Here is a 22,298-nt window from a genome sequence, read left to right as displayed (position 1 = left end):
CACAGAAAACCCTAAGGAATCCTCAAGAAAACTACTGAAACTAATAGAAGAGTTCGGCAGAATCTCAGGTTATAAGATAAAATACAAAAATCACTTGGATTCCTCTACATCAACAAAAAGAACATCCAAGAGGAAATCACCAAATCAATACCATACACAGTAGCCCCCAGGAAGATAAAATACTTCGGAATAAATCTTACCAAAGATGTAAAAGACCTATACAAAGAAAACTACAAAGTACTAGTGCAATAAACTAAAAAGGACCTACTTAAGTGGAAAAACATACCTTACTCATGGAAAGGAAGACTTAGCATAGTAAAAATGTCTATTCTACCAAAAGCCATCTATACATACAATGCACTTCTGATCCAAATTCCAATGACATTTTTTAATGTAATGGAGAAACAAATCACCAACTTCATATAGAAGGGAAAGAAGCCTCGGATAAGCAAAGCATTACTGAAAAAGAAGAAGAAAGTGGGAGGCCTCACTCTACCTGATTTTAGAACATATTATACAGCCACAGTAGTCAAAACAGCCTGGTACTGGTATAACAACAGGCACGTAGACCAATGGAACAAAATTGAGAACCCAGATATAAATCCATCCACGTATGAAAAAAAAAAAAAAAAAAGCAGCTGATATCTGACAAAGGCCCAGTGTCAGTTAATTGGGGAAAAGATAGTCTTTTTAACAAATGCTGCTGGCATAACTGGATATCCATTTGCAAAAAAATGAAACAGGAACCATACCTCACACCATGCACAAAAACTGACTCCAAGTGAATCAAAGACCTAAACATAAAGACCAAAACGATAAAGGTCATGGAAGAAAAAATAGGGACAACATTAGGAGCCCTAATAGAAGGCATAAACAGAATACAAAATATTACCAAAAATGACGAAGAGAAACCAGATAACTGGGAGCTCCTAAAAATCAAACACCTATGCTCATCTAAAGACTTCACCAAAAGAGTAAAAAGACCACCTACAGATTGGGAAAGAATTTTCAGTTATGACATCTCAGACCAGTGCCTGATCTCTAAAATCTACATGATTCTGTTAAAACTCAACCACAAAAAGACAAACAACCCAATCAAGAAGTGGGCAAAGGATATGAACAGGCACTTAACTAAAGAAGATATTCAGGCAGCTAACAGATACATGAGAAAATGCTCTCGATCATTAGCCATTAGAGAAATGCAAATTAAAACTATGATGAGACTCCATCTCATTCCAACAAGGCTGGCATTAATCCAAAATAATAAATGTTGGAGAGGCTGCGGAGAGATTGGAACTCTTATACACTGCTGGTAAAAAAAAAAAAAAACCAACAAGGCTGGCATTAATCCAAAATAATAAATGTTGGAGAGGCTGCGGAGAGATTGGAACTCTTATACACTGCTGGTGGGAATGTAAAATGGTACAACCACTTTGGAAATCTATCCAGCGTTTTCTTAAAAAGTTAGAAATAGAACTACCATACAACCCAGAAATCCCACTCCTCGGAATATACCCTAGAGAAATAAGAGCCTTTACACAAACAGATATATGCACACCCATGTTCACTGCAGCACTGTTTACAAAAGCAAGAAGATGGAAGCAACCAAGGTGTCCATCAACGGATGAATGGTTAAATAAATTGTGGTATATTCACACAATGGAATACTACGCAACGATAAAGAACAGTGACGAATCTGTGAAATATTTCATAACATGGAGGAACCTGGAAGGCATTATGCTGAGTGAAATTAGAGGCAACAGGACAAGTATTGTATAAGACCACTATTATAAGATCTTGAGAAATAGTATAAACTGAGAAGAACACACACTTTTGTGGTTACGAGAGTGGGAGGGCGGGAGGGTGGTTGAGGGTTATTTACTAATTAGTTAGTAGATAAGAACTACTTTAGGTGAAGGGAAGGACAATACTCAATACACGGAAGGTCAGCTCAAATGGACTGGACCAAAAGCAAAGAAGTTTCCGGGATAAACTGAACGCTTCAAAGGTCAGCGGAGCAAGGGCGGGGGTTTGGGGACTATGGTTTAAGGGGACTTCTAAGTCAATTGGCAAAATAAATTCTATTATGAAAACATTCTGCATCCCACCTTGAAATGTGGCGTCTGGGGTCTTAAATGCTAACAACCGGCCATCTAAGATGCATCAATTGGTCTCAACCCACCTGGATCAAAGGAGAATGAAGAACACCAAGGTCACACGATAACTATGAGCCCAAGAAAGATAGAAAGGGCCACATGAACTAGAGACTTACATCATCCTGAGACCAGAAGAACTAGATGGTGCCCAGCCACAACCGATGACTGCCCTGACAGGGAGCACAACAGAGAACCCCTGAGGGAGCAGAAGAACAGTGGGATGCAGACCCTAAATTTTCATAAAAAGACCAGACTTAATGGTCTGACTGAGACTAGAAGAATCCCGGCGGTCATGGTCCCCAAACCTTGTTGGCCCAGGTCAAGAACCATTCCCGAAGACAACTCATCAGACATGGAAGGGACTGGACAATGGGTTGGAGAGAGATGCTGATGAAGAGTGAGCTACTTGTATCAGGTGGACACTTGAGGCTGTGTTGGCGTCTCCTGTCTGGAGGGGAGATGGGAGGGTAGAGAGGGTTAGAAACTGGCAAAACAGTCACAAAAGGAGAGACTGGAAGGGCTGACTCATTAGGGGGAGAGTAAGTGGGAGTATGGAGTAAGGTGTATATAAGCTTATATGTGACAGACTGACTTGATTTGTAAACGTTCACTTAAAGCTCAATAAAAATTATTAAAAAAAAAGAACCTTATGGCTCACAACAGAACATCGTCCAACTTGCTTGCTTTGGACATGTCATCAGGAGGGATCAATTGTTGGAGGAAGATATCATGTTTGATGAAGAAGAGGGCCACCAAGGGTGAGAGAGATCCTCAGTGAGATGGTTTGGCACAATAGCAATGATGACAGACTTGAGCAATGTAGCAGTTATGTGGATGACACAAGATCTGGCAATATTTCACTCAGTTGTACGCAGTCACCATGAGTCAGAGATGGCTCAACAGCATCCATCCATCCGCCCACCCAACCATCCATCCACCCACCCACCCATCCATCCACCCACCCACGCAACCACCCATCCATCCATCCATCCATCCACCCACCCACCCAACCACCCATCCATCCATCCATCCATCCATCCACCCATCTGGCAGATGGAGAGAAAACTTCTGCCCTCTTTCCACTTCTTTCACAACCTCTCCTCCTGTAGCCGCATTCTACTTGTGGGCACCACTGACATGCTTGCAAGGCAGAAGCCCAGGGTCCACGCTCTTTCCTTCCTGCTTCCACATACAGACAGGCTGGGCCCTGAAGGCAGACCCACCGTTCACTCCATCCATTTCCCTCCTTATCAACTGACACTATAACATCAGAGCAGGTCAGCTCTGCAGCCTCCATCATCTTAGCTTCTAATGGGAAGCAGGAGGTGTCCCCTTCTAGGCGGATAGGCAAAAGCCGCCTGATTCAGTACAGCTTGCCAGAGAAGCCCCCATGTGGGTAATGTCTGGCATCGGCCCAGATATTATTAATAACCCAGTCAACTGCCATTTCATTACTGTTCCTTGTGTGTATATTCCCTTGGTTGAGGACATTAAGGGAAACACCAATCCAACCCTACCAATCATGCCACCTCTACACTTGAAAACCTCTGACTGGCTCCGTTGGTTGCCATCTAAACATTAACTGCTATCCTTTGACCTGGCATAGCAAATCCCTTTAAATCTGACCAAAAAAAAAAGCCAAACCAGTTGCCATCGAGTCAATTCGACTCATAGTGATCCTGTAGGACAGGGCTGAACTGCCTCATAGTTTCCAAGGAGCGCCTAGTGGATTTGAACTGCCGACCTTTTGGTTAGCAGTGGTAGCTCTTAACCGCTATGCCACCAGGGTTTTTAAATCTGACAGCAATCTAAAATTCCACTACCAAAATACACAAACACCACTGCAACACTGAACTCCCCAGCATTCCCCAACCATTCCTTCTATACCATTCCCTACGCCTTGAGTCCTTTTCTACTCTTCTTCCTTACAAACCCTGACTGCTGTCCCTCAAGTATTACGTATCCCTTCATTTTGTTTATAACTCAGTGGCATTGGTTAACAACCATTTTTTAATTTTATTTATTTTGTTGTTGTTGAGTATATACACAGCAAAACATACACAAATTCAACAGTTTCTACATGTACCATTTAGTGACACTGACTACATTCTTCACATTTTATAACCATTCTCAGCCTCCTTTTCTGAGTTGTTCCTCCCCCATTAACATAAATCCACTGCTCCTAAGGCTCCTCTCTAATCTTTTGAGTTGTTGTTAATCTGACCCATATAGATAGTTCTTAAAAAAGCACATCGCTCAAGGCAGATATTTTTTATTAGTTAAGCTAAACTATTATTTGGTTTTAAGGTTTTAGCATATTTTTGGTTTAAGGTATAAGTATTATCTCAGGGCAATCATTTCAGGGGTTCATCCAACCTTCATGGCTCCAGGAAGTCTGGAATATACAAGAATTTGAAATTCTCTTCTGCATTTTCCCCCTTTTGATCAGGATTCTTCTACAGAATCTTTGATCAAAATGTTCAGTAATGGTAGCTAGGCACCATGCAGCTTTTCTGGTCTCACGGAAAAGAAGGCAGTTGTTCATGGAGGCAATTAGCCACAAATTCCATAGCCTCCTCCTAGTCCTGACTATCCTTTTCCTCTGTTGTTCCAGGCAAATGGAGACCAACTGTTGTGCCTTGGGTGGTTTTTAAGACCCTAGGCACAATGTATTGAACTAGGAGGTAGAAAAGAAGCACTGAACATGGTATTGGGCCAATTAACTGGCATGCCCCATGAAATCATGACCCTAAACCTCCAAACCAAGGAACCAAATCCCATGAGGTGTGTCGTTGTACTTAAGGAGCCTCAGCAGCTATTCCTTTTTTTTTTTGTTGTCATTGTTGTAAATATATCTGTCACACATCTTTTGCCAACTCAGTTCTTTACAGGTGTACAACTTATTCACAGTAATTAAAATAATTGGCTGGGCAACGCTACTTTAATAAATGCAATATTTCCATCACTGTTAACCCCCCTTTTTGCCATTCACTCCTTCCTCTGGTAACCACTAATAAACTTTCATCTCAATACCTTTGTCTTTTTATCTAAGTGAGATCATACAATATTTGTTCTTTTCTGATTGACTTATTTCACTCACCACTATGTCTTCCAGCTCCATCCACATTGTAGCATGTATCAAGATTTCATTTCTCCTTCTAGCTGAGTAATACTCCACCGTGTATGTACCTACCACATTTTGTTTATCCATTCATCTGTTGATGGACATTTAGGTTGTTTCCATCTTTTTTTATTGTGCTTTAAGTGAAAGTTTACAAACCAAATCAGTCTCTCATACAAAAACTTACATACACCTTGCTATATACCCCTAGTTGCTCTCCTCCTAATTAGACAGCCCGCTCCTCTTTTTGTGTCCATTCAGCCAGCTTCTGCCACCCTCTGCCCTCTCATCTCCCATTCAGACAGGAGCTGCCCACATAGTCTACTCGATACAAGAAGCTCACAACTCACCAGTATCTTTTTCTATCCCATATTCCAGTCCAATCCCTGTCTGAAGAGTTGGCTTTGGGAATGGTTCCTGTCTTGGGCTAACAGAAGGTCCGGGGTCCATGACTGCCGGGATCCTACTAGTCTCAGTCAGACCATTAAGTCTGGTCTTTTTACGAGAATTTGAAGCCTGCATCCCACTGCTCTCCTGCTCCCTCAGGGGTTCTCTGTTGTGTTCCCTGTCAGGGCAGTCATTGGTTGTAGCTGGGCACCATCTACTTCTTCTGGTCTCAGGCTGATGTAGTCTCTGGTTTATGCAGCCCTTTCTGTCTCTTGGGCTCATAAATACCTTGTGTCTTAGGTGTTCTTCATTCTCCTTTGCTCCAGGTGGGTTGAGACCAATTGTTGCATCTTGGATGACCACACCGCTTGCTAGCATTTAAGACCACAGACGCCACTCTCCAAAGTGGGATGCAGAATGTTTTCTTAACCAATTTTAGTATGCAAATTGACTTATATGTTCCCTTAAACCATGGCCTTAGAAGCGATCAGTTTATTCAGGAAACTGCTTTTGGTTTAGTCCAGTTATGCTGATCTCTCCTGTATCGTGTGTTGTCTTTCCCTTCACCTAAATTAGTTCTTGTCTACTATCTAATTAGTGAATACCCCTCTCCATCCCTCCCTCCCCACTCTCGTAACCATCAAAGAATATTTTCTTCTCTGTTTAAACTATTTCTCCAGTTCCTATAATTGTGGTTTCATACAATATTTGTCCTTCTGCAACTGACTGATTTCACTCAGCACAATGCCTTCCAGATTCCTCCATGTTATGAAACGTTTCAGGTATTCATCATTGTTCTTTATCGATGCGTAGTATTCCATTGTGTGAGTAAACCATAATTTATTTATCCATTCATCTGTTGATGAGGACCTTGGTTGCTTCCATCTTTTTGCTACTGTAAACAGTGCAGCAATGAACACGGGTGTGCATGTATCTGTTCGTGTAAAGGCTCTTATTTCTCTAGAATATATTCCAAGGAATGGGATTGCTGGATCATATGGTAGTTCTATTTCTAGCTTTTTAAGGAAGTGCCAAATTGATTTCTAAAGTGGTTGTACCATTTTACATTCCCATCAGGAGTGTGTGTTTCAGTCTCTCCATAACCTCTCCAACATTTATTCTTTTGTGTTTTTTAGATTAACTTCAGCCTTGTTGGAGTGAGATGGAATCTCATTGTAGTTTTCATTTGCATTTCTCTAATGGCTGATGATCATGAGCATTTCCTCATGAATCTGTTAGCTACTTGAATGTCTTCTTTAGAGAAGTGCCTGAGCATATCCTTTACCCATTTTTTAATTTGGTTATTTGTCTTTTTGTAGTTGAGCTTTTGCAGTATCATGTAGATTTCAGAGATCAGGCGCTGATTGGAAATGTCATAGCTAAAAACTTTTTCCTAGTCTGTAGGTAATCTTTTTCTCTTTTGGTGAAGTCTTTGGATAAGCATTGGTGTTTGATTTTTAGGAGCTCCCAGTTATCTAGTTTTTCTTCTGCATTGTTAGTAATGTTTTGTATACTGTTTATGCCATGTATTAGGGCTCCTAGAGTTGTCCCTATGTTTTTCTTCCATGGTCTTCATCATTTTAGATTTTATATTTAGGTCTTTGATCCATTTTGAGTTAAGTTTTTGTACATGGTGTGAGGTATGGGTCTTCCTTCATTTTTTTGTAGATAGATATCCAGTTATGCCAGCACCATTTGGTAAACACACTGTCTTTTCCCCATTTAACTGACTTTGGGCCTTTATCAAAAATCTGCTGCTCATATGTGGATGGATTTATGTCTGGATTCTCAATTCTGTTCCATTGGTCTATGCATCTGTTGTTGTACCAGTACCTGGCTGTTTTGACTACCATGGCAGTATAATAGGTTCTAAAATCAGGTCCTCTCACTTTCTTCTTCTTTTTTAGTAATGCCTTTTTCCCTTCCATATGAAGTTGGTGATTTGCTTCCCCATTTCATTAAAAAATGTTGTTGGAATTTGGATCAAAATTGCATTGTATCTAAATATGGGTTTTGGTAGAACAGACATTTTTACAATGCTAAGTCTTCCTACCCATGAGCAAGGTATATTTTCCACTTCTGTAGGTCTCTTTTGGTTCCTTGCAGTAGTGTGTTGTATTTTCTTTGTATAGATATTTTACGTCTCTGGTAAGATTTATTCCTAAGCATTTCATATTCTTGGGGGCTACTGTAAGTGGTATTGATTTGGTGGTCTCCTCTTCAATGTTCTTTTTGTTGGTGTAGAGGAATCCAATTGATTTTTGTATGTTTACCTTGTATCCTGATACCCTACTGAACTCTTCTATTAGTTTCAGTAGTTTTCTTGAAGATGCTTTAGGATTTTCTGTGTATAAGATCATGTCATCTGCACATATAGATACTTTTACTTCTTCCTTGCCAATCTGGATGCCCTTTATTTCTTTATCTAGTCTGATTGCTCTGGCTAGGACATCCAGTGCAATGTTGAATAAGAGTGGTGATTAAACGGCATCCTTGTCTGGTTTCCGATCTCAAGGGGAATGCTTTTAGACTCCCTCCATTTAGAATGACTTTAGTTGTTGGCTTTGTATAAATGCCCTTTATTATGTTAAGGAATTTTCCTTCTATTCCTATTTTGCTGAGAGTTTTTATCATGAATGGGTGTTGAACTTTTCCAAATGCCTTGTCTGCATCAATTGATAAGATTTTGTGGTTCTTATCTTTTGTTTTATTTATATGATGGAGTACATTAATTGTTTTTCTAATGTTGAACCATCCCTGCATACGTGGTACGAATCCCACTTGGTTATGGTGAATTATTTTTTTGATGTGTTGTTGAATTCTATCGCCTAGAATTTCGTTGAGGAATTTTGCATCTAACGTCATGAGGGATATAGGTCTGTCATTTTCTTTTTGTGTGTTGTCTTTACCTGGTTTTGGTATCAGGGACATGCTGGCTTCATAGAATGAGTTTGGGAGTATTCCGTCCTTTTCTATGCTCTGAAATACCTTTACTAGCAGTGGTGTTAACTCTTCCCTGAAGGTTTGGTAGAACTCCGCAGTGAAGCTGTTCAGGCCAGGGCTCTTTTTCTGTTTGGGAGTTTTTTTAATTACCTTTTCAATCTCTTCTTTTGTTATGGATTTATTTATTTGTTCTACCTCTGTTTGTGATAGTTTAGGTACATAGTGTGTTTCTAGAAATTCACTTCTTCTAGGTCTTCAAATTTGTTGGAATACAATCTTTCGAAGTAATCTGACATGATTCTTTCAATTTCAGTTGGGACTGCTGTAATATTGCCCATCTAATTTCTCAATCTTTGGACGTGTTGTCAGGAGGGATCAGTCCCTGGAGAAGGACATCATGCTTGGCAGAGTACAGGGTCAGCGGAAAAGAGGAAGACCCTCAACTAGGTGGACTGACACAGTGGCTGCAACAATGAGCTCAAGCATAACAACGATTGTAAGGATGGCGCAGGACTGGGCAGTGTTTCGTTCTGTTGTGCATAGGGTCGCTATGAGTCGGATCCGACTTGAAGGTACCTAACAGCAACACAAGGCTTGCTTTATGAACTAATATGTGGCCTATTCTAGAGAATCTTCCATGCGCGCTAAAAAAGAAAGCATACTTGGCTGCTGTTGGGTGGAGCGTTCTGTATATGTCTGTGAGGTCAAGTTGTTTGATTGTGGCATTTAGATTTTCCATGTCTTTATCAAGCTTCTTTCTGGATGTCCTGTCGGTCACCGAAAGTGGTGTGTTGAAGTCTCCTATATAATTGTGGAGCTGTCTATCTCACTTTTCAACGCTGTTAAGGTTTGTTTTATGTATCCTGCAGCTCTGTCACTGGGTTCAGAAATATTTAATATGGTTATATCCTCCTGGTGTATTGTCCCTTTAATCATTATATAGTGTCCTTCCTTATCCTTTTTGGTGGATTAACTTTAAAGTCTATTTTGTCAGAAATTAATATTGTCACTCTTCTTTTTTGATTGTTGTTTGCTTGATGTATTTTTTCCCATCCTTGGAGTTTTAGTTTGTCTGCGTCTCTAAATCTAAGGTATGTCTCCTATAGGCAGCATATAGATGGATTGTGTTTTTTTAATTCATTCTGCCACTCTCTGTCTCTTTATTGGTACATTTAGTCCATTTATATTCAGCACAATTATGGGTAGGTGTAAGTTTTTTTGTAAGTTTAGTGCTGTCATTTTGATATCTTTTTTTGTGTGTGTGGTGTTGACACTTTCTTTTTCCCACTTAATTTTTTATGCTGAATAGTTTATCTTTATATATTGTCTTTTCTTCGTTTTCATTGTTGTTGATTTTGTTTCTGCTGAGCCACTGTTTTTTTCTTGTGTTTTATTTTGATGAGTAGGATTGTTAGTCTCCTTTGTGGTTATCTTAATATTTATCCCTATTTTTCTAAGTTTAAACCTTACTTTTATTTCTTTATATTGCCTTTTTTTTCCTCTCCATATGAAAGGTGTATGACTACATTTCTTAACCTATCTTTATTGTTTTAACGTTGTCTTCTCTTACATAATGGCATCGCTGTTTCTTTGTTTTCAGCGTTTTTTTTTTTATCTTGATATATTTTTGTGATTTCCCTGTCTGGGTTGACATCTGATTGCTCTGTCCAGCGTTCTAGTCTTGGGTTGATATCTCAAATTATTGATTTTCTAAGCAGAGAAATCCCTTTAGTATTTCCTGTAGTTTTGCTTTGGTTTTTATAAATTCCCTAAACTTCTGTTTATTTGGAAATGTCCTAATTTCACCTTCATATTTGAGAGACAGTTTTGCTGGATATATGATTCTTGGCTGGCAATTTTTTTACTTCAGTGCTTTATATAACGTCACCCCACTGCCTTCTTGTCTGCATAGTTTCTGCTGAGTAGTTTTGTTCTTATTGACTCTTCATTTATCCCTAGCTGCTCTTAAAATTCTCTCTTTATCTTTGGTTTTGGCAAATTTGATTATAATATGCCTTGGAGACTTTCTTTTAAGATCTACCTATGTGGAGTTCAATGAGCGTCTTGGATAGATATCTTCTTATTTTTCATGATATCAGGGAAGTTTTCTGCCAACAAATCTTCAACAATTCTCTCTGTATTTTCTGTTACCCCTCACTGTTCTGGTACTCCAGTCACTTGTAGGTTATTTGTCTTGATAGAGTCCCACATGATTCTTAGGGTTTCTTCATTTTTTTTTAATTCTTTTATCTGATTTTTCTTCAAATATATTGGTGCCAAATGCTTTATGTTTGTTTCCACCTATTGGCTCTTGTGAATAGTGCTACAGTGAACACTGGCATACAAATATCTGTTTGGGTCTCTGCTTTCAAGTCTTTTGAGTGTATTCCTATGAGCAGCACTACTGGGTCATATTCTATTTTCAGTTTTTTTGAGGAACTGCCACACCATTTTTCACAACAGCTTTACCATTTTGCATTCCCACCAGCAATGAGTAAGGGTTCCAATCTCCATTTCCTCACCAACATTTCTTTCTTTCTTTTTTTAATCTTAGCCATGCTAGTGGGAATAAAATGGTATCTCATTGTGGCTTTTATTTCCATCTCTCTGACGGCTAATGATGATGACCATCTTTTCATCTGTTGGTGGCCATTTGAATGTCATCTTTGGTGAAATGTCTAGTCAAGTCCTTTGTCCACTTTATGTTTGGCTGTCAAAGTTTTATGTATATTTTGGTTATTAGATTCTTGTTGGATATATGGTTTCTGAAGCTATTCTCCAAGTCAGTAGCTTATTGTTTCACTTTTTTGGTAAAGTCTTTTGATGAACAAAATTTTTAATTTTTATGAGGTCCCGTTTATTTATTTGGTCTTTCACTCTTTGTGCTTTTATTGTATTTGAAAATCCATTGTTGAAAGCTAGGCCTGACAGCGCTGCCCCTGTATCTTCTTCTAAAGAATTTTATGGTTTCAGTTTACACATTTACTGTATTTTTCCACAGATACTGTGTGTCTTCTGTATTTGTATTTGGAAACTCTATGGGGCAGTTCTACTCTGTCCTATAGGGTCGCTATGAGGTTTGTATTTGTTTGGTGGCCACGACTTCCTTCTGTGAGGTATTTTCTTAAGCATACTATGTTAATTTTTTAAAGCAATATGTGGAAGAGGACTGGCATGGTGGTGCTTGTGAGGGTGCCTGGGGGGACGGTGATCTGGAGGAAGTGGCCTTTAAAAAAACACAGAAGGCGTATGTTATTTGTTTGAAAACAGAGTTAAGTCCTTAATTCATTTTCAACTTGTTTTTGTGGATGGTTTGAGACACGGGTCCTGTTTCATTGTTCTGCATGTAGAAATCCAATTTTCCCAATAGTTGCTGAAGAGAATCTTTGCTCCCCATAGAATGGACTTAGCATCTCATCAAAAATCAGTTGACCATAGAAGTGTGGTTTTATTTCTAGACTCTCAATTCTATTCCGTCGGTCTATGTGTCTACTGTTACACTAGTACTAGGCTGCTTTGATTACCACAGCTGTATATTGTTGTTGTTAGGTGCTGTCAAGTAGGCTCTGACTCATAGTGACCCTGTGTTCGACAGAATGAAACACTGTGCATGTCACCCACAGAATCATTATTATGTTTGAGCCCATTATTGCAGCCACTGTGTCAATCTATCTCATTGATGGTCTTCCTCTTTTTCACCGACTGTTTACTTTATCAAGCATGATGTCCTTCTCCAGGGACTGGTCCTCCCTGAAAACATGCGCAAAGTATGTGAGATGAAGTCTCACCATTCTTGCTTCTAAGGAGCATTCTGGCTGTACTTCTTCCAAGACAGATTTGTTCATTCTTCTGGCAGTCCATGCTATATTCAATATACCAACACCATTATTCAAAGGCATCAGTTTTTCTTCAGTCTTTCTTATTCACTGTTCAGCTTTCACATGCATATGAGGCAACTGAAAATACCACGGCTTGGGTCAGATGCACCTGAGTCCCAAAAGGGACATCTTTGCTTTTTAACACTTTAAAGAGGTCTTTTGCAGCAGATTTGCCCAGTGAAATACATCTTTTGAGTTCTTGACTCCTGCTTCCATGGGTGTTGATTGTGGATCCAAGTAAAATGAAATCCTTGACAACTTCAATCTTTTCTCCATTTATCATGATGTTGTTTACGGGTCCAGCTGTAGGGATTTTTGTTTTCTTTATGTTGAAGTGTAATCCCTACTGAAGGCTGTGGTCTTTGACCTTCATCAGTAAGTGCTCCAAGTCCTCTTCACTTTCAGCAAGCAAGGTTGTGTCATCTGCATAACGCAGGCTGTTAATGAGTCTTCATCTAATCCTGATGATGGGTTCTTCTTCATACAGTCCAGCTTCTCGGATTATTTGCTCAGCATACAGATTGAATAGGTATGGTGAAAGGATACAACCCTGACACACACCTTTCCTGACTTTGAACCACGCAGTATCCCCTTGTTCTGGTCAAACGATTGCCTCTTGATCTATGTAAAGGTTCCTAATGAGCACAATTAAGTGTTCTGGAATGCCCATGCTTCACGATGTTATCCATCATTTATTATGATCCACTCAGTTGAATGCCTCTGCATAGTCAATAAAACAGAGGTGAACAACCTTCTAGTAATTCTCTGCTTTCTGCCAGGATGCATCTCACATCAGCAATGATATCCGTGGTTCCACGTTGAGTCTGGCCTGAGATTCTGGCAGTTCCCTGTCAATATACTGCTGCAGCCGCTGTTGAATGATATTCAGCAAAATTTTACTTGCATGTGATATTAATGATATTGTTTGATAATCTCCATATTCAGCTGAATCACCTTTCTTGGGAACAGGTATAAATATGGATCTCTTCCAGTCAGCTGTCTTCCCAATTTCTTGGCATAGACGAGTGAGCACGTCCAGCACTGAATCTGTCTGTGGAAACATCTCAGTTGATATTCCATCAATTCCTGGAGTCTTGTTTTTTGCCAATGCCCTCAGTATACCCTGGACTTCTTCCTTCAGTACCATTTGTTCCTGATCCTATGCTACCTCTTGAAATGGTTGAATGTCGACCAATTCTTTTGGTATAATGACTCTGTGTAAGCAGCACTAAATAACTAAGGCAGGTGGACTTCAGGAGTGGCTTCAGTTCTCAGTTAGCAGGGTGTCCTGGGGCTATAGTCTTGGGGGTTCCTCCAGTCTCTCTCAGATCAGTAAGTCTGACCTTGTGTGTAGGTGTGTGTGTTAATTTGAATTCTGTTCTACATTTTTTCTCCCACTATGTCCAGGACTGTCTATTGTGATCCCTGCCAGAATGGTCAGTGGTGGTAGTTGGGCACCATCTTGTTCTTCTGGACTCAGGCTGCTGGAGGCTGTGGTTCATGTGGTCCTTTAGACCTCTGGACTAATGTTTTCCTTGTGTCTTTGGTTTTCTTCATTCTTCTTTGCTCTGAACATGATGGGACCAATAGATGTATCTTAGATGGCTGCTCACAAGTTTTTAAGACCCCAGATGCTACTCACCAAAGTAGGATGTAGAATATTTTCTTTATGAACTATGTTATGCCAATTGACCTAGATATCCCCCAAGACAAAGACCACCAGTCCTCAGCCCGAGTAACTAGGTCCTTCCAGGTGTTTGGATGTGTCTAGGAAGCTTCTATGACTTTGACTTGGGTGAGTTGGGCTGCTTCCCCTATATCGTGTGCTGTTTTTCCCTTCACCAAAGTTGTCTACTAGTTAGTGATTTCCCTTCCTCACCCTTGTAACCATCAAAGACTTTGTTCTGCATGTAAATCTTTTCTTCGGTTTTCATAATACTGCTCTCATAGAATATTTGTTCTTCTGTGACTGACTTTTTTCACTCAGTATAATGCCCTCCAGATTCACATACGTTGTGAGATGTTTCACGGAATCATCGTTCTTTACCTTTACGTAGTACTTCATTGTGTATATGCACTATAATTTATCTTTTCATCTGCTAATGGGCTCTTAGGTTGTTTCCCTCTTTTTGATATTGAGAATGCTGCTGCAATGAACATGGGTGTGCATATGCCTATTTGTGTGACAGCTCTTATTTCTCTAGGATATATTCTTAGGAGTAGGATTGCTGGATCATATGGTATTTCTATTTCTAGCTTTTTGAGGAGGCACCATATCATTTTCCACAGTGGTTGTACCATTTTATATTCCCACCAGCAGTTCATAAGAGTTCCAATCTCCCCACAACCTCTCCAACATTTTTTATTTTCTGTTTTTTTTTTTTTTTTCAGCGCTAGTAACATCAGGGTGAAATGGTATCTTACAGGAGTTTTGATTTGGATTTCTCTAATGGCTAATGATCATGAGCATTTCCTCATATGTCTGTTAATCAACCGTGTATCTTCTTTTGTAGAGTGTCTGTTCATACCCATTGTCCATTTTTAATTGGATTATTTATCTTTTTATTGTTGAGATATTGAAGTATTCTACAGATTTTATAGACTAGACCCTTGTTGGCTATGCCATAGCCAAATTTTTTTTCCCAGCCTGTAGGTTTTCTTTTTACTCTTTTGGAGAAATCTTTTGGTGAACACAGGTGTTTAATTTTTAGGAGGTCTGTTTTGGTTATCCAGTGCTGCTATAACAGAAATACCACAAGAGGATGGCTTTAACAAAGAGAAGTTTATTCTTTCATAGCCTAGTAGACTAGAAGTCCAAATTCAGGGTGTGAGCTCCAGGCGAAGGCTTTCTCTGCTCCAGAAGCTTCTCAGACACAGGGACCCCAGATCCAAAGGATGCACTCTGTTCCTGGTACTGCTTTCTTGGTGATATAAGGTCTCCAAGTCTCTCTGCTCACTTCTCTCTCTTGTATCTCAAAAGAGACTGACTTCAAACATAACCTGATCTTGTAGATTGAGTCCTGCCTCATCAACATAACTGCCTCATTAACATCATAGAGGTAGGATTTACAAAACACAGGGAAAATCCCATCAGATGACAAAATGGTGGACAATCACACAATACTGGGAATCATGGCCTAGTCAAGTTGACACACATTTTTGATGGACATAATTCAATCCATGACAAGCTCCCAGTTACCTAATTTAACTTCTGGTATTTGTGCATTGTTAGTTATGGGTTTGTATTGTACTTAACGCCATGTAGTAGGCTCTTAGCATTATATCTATTTTTTCTTCCATAATCTTTATCTTTTCAGATTTTATACTTAGGTCTCTGATCTATTTTGAGTTAAGTTTTTGTATATGGTATTAGGCATGGGTCCTGTTTCACTTTTTTCCATATGGACATATAGTTTTGCCAGCACCATTTGTTAAAAAGGCCGTCTTTTCCCCATTTAATGGACTTTGGTCCTTTATCAAAGATCAGCTGACCACAGGTTGATGGATTTACATCTACGCTCTCAATTCCGTTTCATTGGTCTACGTGTCTATCATTGAACCAGTGCCAGGCTGTTTTGACTACCATGGCTGAATAATAGGCTCTGAGATCAGGTAGTATGAGGCTTACTACTTTGTTCTTTTTCTTCAACAGCGCTTTGCTCATCCGAGGCCTCCTTCCTTTCCATATAAATTTGGTGCTTAGTTTTTCCATCTTGCTAAAGAATGCTGTTGGTATTTGGACTGAGATTGCATTATCTGTAGATCTCTTTGGGTAGCACTGACATTTTCACAATGTTGAGTCTCCGTATCCACAAGCATGGTATGTTTTTTGTAGGTCTCTTGGCTTCTTGCAATAGTGTTTTGCAGTTTTCTTTGCATAGATCCTTTACGCCCCTGGTTACATTTATTCCTAAGTATGTCATCCTTTTAGGGGCTTCCCTTTCAGATTTCTCACTGCTGGTGTATAGAAACCCAAGTGATTTTTTGGTTGTTGTTGACCTTATACCCTGTAACTTTGCTAAATTCCTCTACAGCTCTAGAAGTTTTCTTGTGGTCACAATCATTTTTGATCATGGCCCGCTTAGAACAGACAATTCCCAAGCTCATCTACTTCACCCATTTTTAATTGCCAGTAGAAAAGAACTCAGTAATTACAAAGAAGTGGGTAAAAATAATGAAAATGGTAAAAACACAGCAGTTACAAGAACAAAACCATTAACAAAATAACACCTAACAATCCTTCTACAGGATATTTGTGTTCAATATCAGCGATTGAGAACCATAACCAACTCAAGATAACACTAGAATGCTGATAGGAAAGCATCTTTCCCCCAGACTAGAGGGATTCCAAGCAACTGTGTGAGAATCAGTGCTTTGCGATACTGCTAATACAGCAGAGCAGCTGACTTCTCTAGGAGGACACTAAATTAGGGCCTTCAGTAAAAGCTAGTAAAAAGCTAATTTTTGTTTATAAATATCAGACTTCAGAAACCTTAATAACTCAATTAATAGGTTAATATTAAATGACCTTTAGCAGTACTTACAAATAATAACGTGAGTAAATTGCCTATAATTTGCTCATTACAAACATCAAGAAAGGACATGTGTATACACAGCAGATCACATCCCATCAGGAGGACCTCTCTGACACACAAGTGGACATGGACCACACTTGGAGGAACGAGGCTCTATAAGATCTCCCAGTCAATTTGTACCTATGCTTTCAGCTGACCTTCCCTTCTAGATTATCTTATCCCTGCTCTTTAACTCCACCCCTGGCACAGAACCTGGTTATGTGACTCTGGGCAAGTTCAATACCTCATCCATAAAACTGGGAAAATATAGCATCTACCTCGTAAGGGTGCTATAGGGTTAAACGAGAGGATGCTTATAAACACGCAAGGCCTGGTAGGTAATAAACTTGATAAATGGCAGCTCTTATCATTTTCAGAACTTGATTACTAGATAAATACATGAATGAATGAATTGATATTACATGACCTTTAATAAATACTGAATGAAATGACTAAGAGAAATACTTTTATAAATACGAAGACAATGAAATTATACCTTTTGCCCACCCCCGCCAAGATCAGTGTTGTTGTTGTTAGCAGCTGTCACTTTGGCCCCCAACTCATGGTGACCACAGGCACAACCAAACACCATGCTGCTTGGTCCTATGCCATATTCATGGCTGGTTGTGGACAGAACTGTTGTGATCCACAGGATTTTCACTGGCTGATTTTGGGAAGTAGAGCACCAGGCCTTCCTTCCTGGTCTTCGTCTGGAAGCTCTGTGAAACCTAGCAACATGCGAGCCTCCACTGACAGATGGGAGGTGATCTCCTGCATGGAATCTGAGAATTCTACCACTGAAACGCAATGTCCCCCAAGATCAGTGTAAACACCTTGAAAAACACTGGGTGCAAAATCAAGACTCTTGACAACCATACAGTTTATCATGAAAATATTTTCACATTTCACATAAAATCTGTCTTGGAAGAAGCGCAGCCAGAATGCCCCTTAGAAGCAAGGATGGTGAGACTGCGTCTTAAACAGTTTGGACATGTTGTCAGGAGGGATCAGTGCCTGGAGAAGGACATCACGCGTGGTAAAGTACAGGGTCAGCGGAAAAGAAGACGACCCTCAATAAGGTGGACCGACACAGTGGCTACAACAATGAGCTCAAGCATAAAAACAACTGTAAGGATGGCTCAGGATGGGGCAGTGTTTCGTTCTGTTGTGCACAGGGTCGCTATGAGTTGGAACCAACTCGACAGCACCTAACAACAACAGCAACATGGTTTGGGCCTCACACTGCTGAACAGGAGGGAGGTGGCCTTGGTGCCCAACCACTTCCTTTTACCACTGGCAATTCCAAGAGGCTCCAATGGAAGGCAGTAGGCTGCACAAATTCACATCCACCTCAGACAGAGGTAATAAGCATTAGCTCCAGGTTCCTAAACAGTAATGATTTGAAACCAAACACTCTCAAACACTCTGACTTCCTAAGTTTTCAGAGAAGAAGGGGACAAGAAGGAGAAGGTTCCTGCAGACTCCACTGATGTGAGTCTGGCTGTTTGTCTGCCTTAAAAACCAAAAACCAGACCTGCTGCCACTGAGTCCATACCGACTCCTAGCAACCCTACAGGACAGAGTAGAACTGTCCCATAGAATTTCCAAGGAGCAAGCGGTAGATTTGAACTGTCAACCTTTTGGTTAGCAGCCAAGCTCCTACCACCTAAACTGGTCTGCAAACGTAATACTCTGAAGGAGTCTTCGGAGCCAGTCAGAAAGGAGGGCTGATGTGCAAAAATGCCCAAATCAGATGGACGTGTGGGGCTAAGGTACTGGATTGTCCAACCCTTCCTTTACTTACACTGGTATAAGGACAGAGATTCAAGTCCACCTCCAGAGGCACCTTGGATGAAAGGCCTGGGTATCCACTCATGAAAAATCAGCCACTGAAAACCCTATGGCACACTGTCCTACTCTAACACATGAGGTCACCATGAATCAGAATCACTCAAAGGCAGCTGCTTGAACCTTGCAGGCACCCAGTATTTCCATGCAGATTGCAACAACTCAAAGAGAAACAAACAGGGACAGGGAGCATGTAAAGCTTCACATGAATCTTCATAAAGAAGTGCAAACCATGTGTGCCACCGAGGCACCTAAACTGGCATAAGCAGGATGCATTTCAAGTTCTGACACACATTGCTAATGTCTGCTAAGGGTTTCCACGTACCCCCTGCAGTCATAATCCTCATATTTTCTAGCCATGTAATTGCGCCTTACATCTCAAATTCTCCTCCATGCAGTTGCTACAACCCAGTAAAAGGAAACATTATCTAGAAAAAAAAATTCCAGAGGGTTTAAAAGATAAACAAGCACAATATCCTCCAACTTAAAAATAAATAAATAAAGATTATACGCTATGTTTAAAAGTACCACCCACTCTGAGAGTGTTTGTAGAGTGTGCGCTTCATTTTGTCACTGCAGAAACTAGACTAACATTTGCATATCCATTTCACACTGAGTAGAAATTCTGAAGTGGTCATCTAAGATTATGGAAAAGTCCATCAAAATCCTCTGGCGTTTTCCAAGCTATCTCTTAGAAAGATGGTTTTTATCATGGCTTCCAACCAGTTTGTTCCTGCTGAGAATTTGCATTTCTAACAAGTTCCCTGTTGAGAATTTGCAGTTTCACCCCAGATATACTGAATCAGAATCTACATTTTAACAATACCCCCCAGGTGATTCTTATGTATAACTTCCTGGGAACTTGCTAAACGCGAATTCTCAGCAGGGGTTAAACCAGTGAACATCCGAAGCCCTGGTTTTTATCCCTGGCCTAGTCCACTGCGTGCCTCAAATATGAATCTCCACAGAATAAAAGTTACACGGATTTCACTTGATTGTGTCCTCTCTTCACAAACTCGATATTCTGGGAATGTATTTACAGAAGCAGTGCTCCAATGATGAAAACGAATAAACTTAGCTTCCTCATTTTGTGCCCAATTGCTGCTAATATTCATGCCTAACAGCTCCTCAAATATTAATTCCACACTTTAATTTTTAAATATAACATCAAGCAAGCAAATTTCCTTGACTTTCTTTCTCGATCATGTATGACTAATAATTAATTTATTCAATAAACATTTATTGAGAAGCTATTTTGTACCAGGGGATCTCTGCAGGGGGTTTGGCAGTGAACTAAGCAAACGGAAAGGGGCAGTGATGGCTCCCTCAGTGGTAGAATTCTCATCGTCCTTGTGGGGGAAAAAAAGGAGACCCACGTTCAATTCCTGACCAATGCACAGCCACCACCCATCTGTCAGTGCAGGTTTTCGTGTTGCTATGATGCTGAACAAGTTACGGCAGCACTTCCAGACTAAGACAGACTAGGAAGAAATGCCTGGCAATCTACTTGTGAAAATCAGCCAACGAAAACCCAATGGACCACAACAGTGTGACCTACAACATCCATGGTGCATGGAATCACTTGTGCACGGAGTTGCCACTAGTCCCGCCAACTTGACAGCAGCTAACAACTATAAACAGGTAAAAGGCCCACTGCCCTTAAGCAACTAACAGTCTAGTACTGGGAAAGGCAATTACATGAAAAACAAGTAAAATACTGTACTTTTACACAAATATCTTTATGGAGCCCTGGTGGTGCGGTGGTTAAGAGCTCGGCTGCTAACCACAAGGTCAGCAGTTCGAATTCACCAGCCGCTCCTTGGAAACCCTATGTGGCAGTTCTACCCTGTCCTATACGGTCACTATGAGTCAGAACCGACTATACCACTTTGTTGTTGTGTGGTTTCTGATGTATCTTTATATACCTCGAATCTTCCTTTCATGTTGTCTTACACAGCAGAATTGCTCCTCAAATGCCTAAAAGCAATCTTGGTTCCTTTTTTCTAAAACCTTAAATTATCAGTTTAATCTTGTCTATTTTTTTTTTTTATATACTCACAGTCTTTTTACTTGATTACTTGTTTTTCGATAATGCCTTGCACCTAAATCTCAAATCAATGTAATGCCTCGAACGCCACTGGGGTTCCATGTGACATAATTTAAATGGCAATAAAACAGAACACACAACCTGACACACATCTGTATAACTTGCAGACATTTTTCTTTATGGGCTTTCTTTTCCTGTCACCTCAATAATAGTTTTCAGGCGAGGAACTGCAACTCCTGCCGATAAGGCATAGCCCCTGATAATGCAATGATAATCTCACGATTTATTCCCGTTTACATGGGACCAGCTTGTCCTCTGCCATGTACCCAACAGCAGATGGACTTTGAAAAAATCACAATAAGCGCATAACGTGACAACAAAATTTTCGCTGCCTCCAAGAAAGCCTGGCTTGAAATTCTGAGCCAGAACTGGCTGGGACCGAGACCCAAGGGCCGACCCCCAGGCGGGAGACCAGCGCCCCGAGGGGCCGGGCCCGGCCCGGCCCCCTCCCGGCCACGCGCGGCGCTACGTGTCGCCGGGCACAGCCGAGGGTCGCGGCGGAACATGTCCCCGGTGCCGTGGGAGGCGGCGGCACCCGGCCCCCGGGCTTCGAAATGGCTGCTGCGCCCTGCGCGCTCCGCCGGCGGCCTCGCTGCCCGGCCCGGCCCGGCCCGGCCCCCGCCCGGCGCGGCCACTGCCCCGGCGCCGCCACCCCCGCGCGCGCCGCGCTCACCACAGCTTCCTCTTGAGCGGCAGGAGGCTGCCGCGGTTGGACGGCGTGACGCCGATGGCCATCTGCAGCACCGTCAGGTATTTCTGGTACTTCATCTTGTCCCCGCTCCGCTCGCGGGCAGGGCCCCGCCGCCGCCGCCGCCGCCGCAGACACAGCCCCTCCAAGCGCCGCATAGATCAGCTCTGGGCCATCGGCCGCGGCCGCCGCCACAGCCCCCGCCACTCCCGCCGCCGCGGCGCTGTGCGCCCGGCCCCGCTCCCGTCCCGCCGCCGCCGCCGCCGCCGCCGTGCGTGCCCGCCGCTCCCGCCGCCGCCGCTCCCGCCTCCGTGCGCGCTCGGGCCCCGCTCCCGCCTCCGTGCGTGGTCGGTCTCCCGCTCCCGCCGCCGTGCGCGCCCGGGCCCCGCTCCCGCCGCGCTGTCGTGCGTGGCCTGGCCTCCCGCTCCCGGCCTCGCCGCCGCCTCGCTCCCCCTCCGCCTTCGCGAGTCCTCCGCGCGGCCTGCGGATGCGCCCCGCCGGTGCGCACAGAGGGAGCGGCGCGCGCCGGCCTCACAGCCCGCCAGCCTCGCCTTGCCCCGTCCTGGAGCTGCGGGCAGAGGCCGGGGCGTCCCCGC

The 22,298-nt window shown here is 41.8% G+C and overlaps 1 protein-coding gene across 6 annotated transcripts in view; it reads right to left on the bottom strand.

Moving 5' to 3' along the window:
- Positions 1 to 21,875, bottom strand: part of TJP1 (tight junction protein 1) — a 314,963-nt gene extending 293,088 nt beyond the window's left edge. For all 6 annotated transcript variants that reach the window (XM_049906006.1, XM_049906007.1, XM_049906010.1 and 3 more), the window contains exon 1: positions 21,688 to 21,875. In XM_049906006.1, coding sequence (XP_049761963.1) covers positions 21,688 to 21,860 — 173 coding nt within the window. In that variant the 5' untranslated portion in view covers positions 21,861 to 21,875. The remainder of the gene's footprint in view (positions 1 to 21,687) is intronic.
- Positions 21,876 to 22,298: the final 423 nt, after the last annotated feature.

Source organism: Elephas maximus, chromosome 13 (genome assembly GCF_024166365.1).
Source record: "Elephas maximus indicus isolate mEleMax1 chromosome 13, mEleMax1 primary haplotype, whole genome shotgun sequence".
Classification (NCBI taxonomy): domain Eukaryota; kingdom Metazoa; phylum Chordata; class Mammalia; order Proboscidea; family Elephantidae; genus Elephas; species Elephas maximus.
Note: the sequence above shows the minus strand (reverse complement) of the source record. Positions and strands in the feature narration are given on the sequence as shown.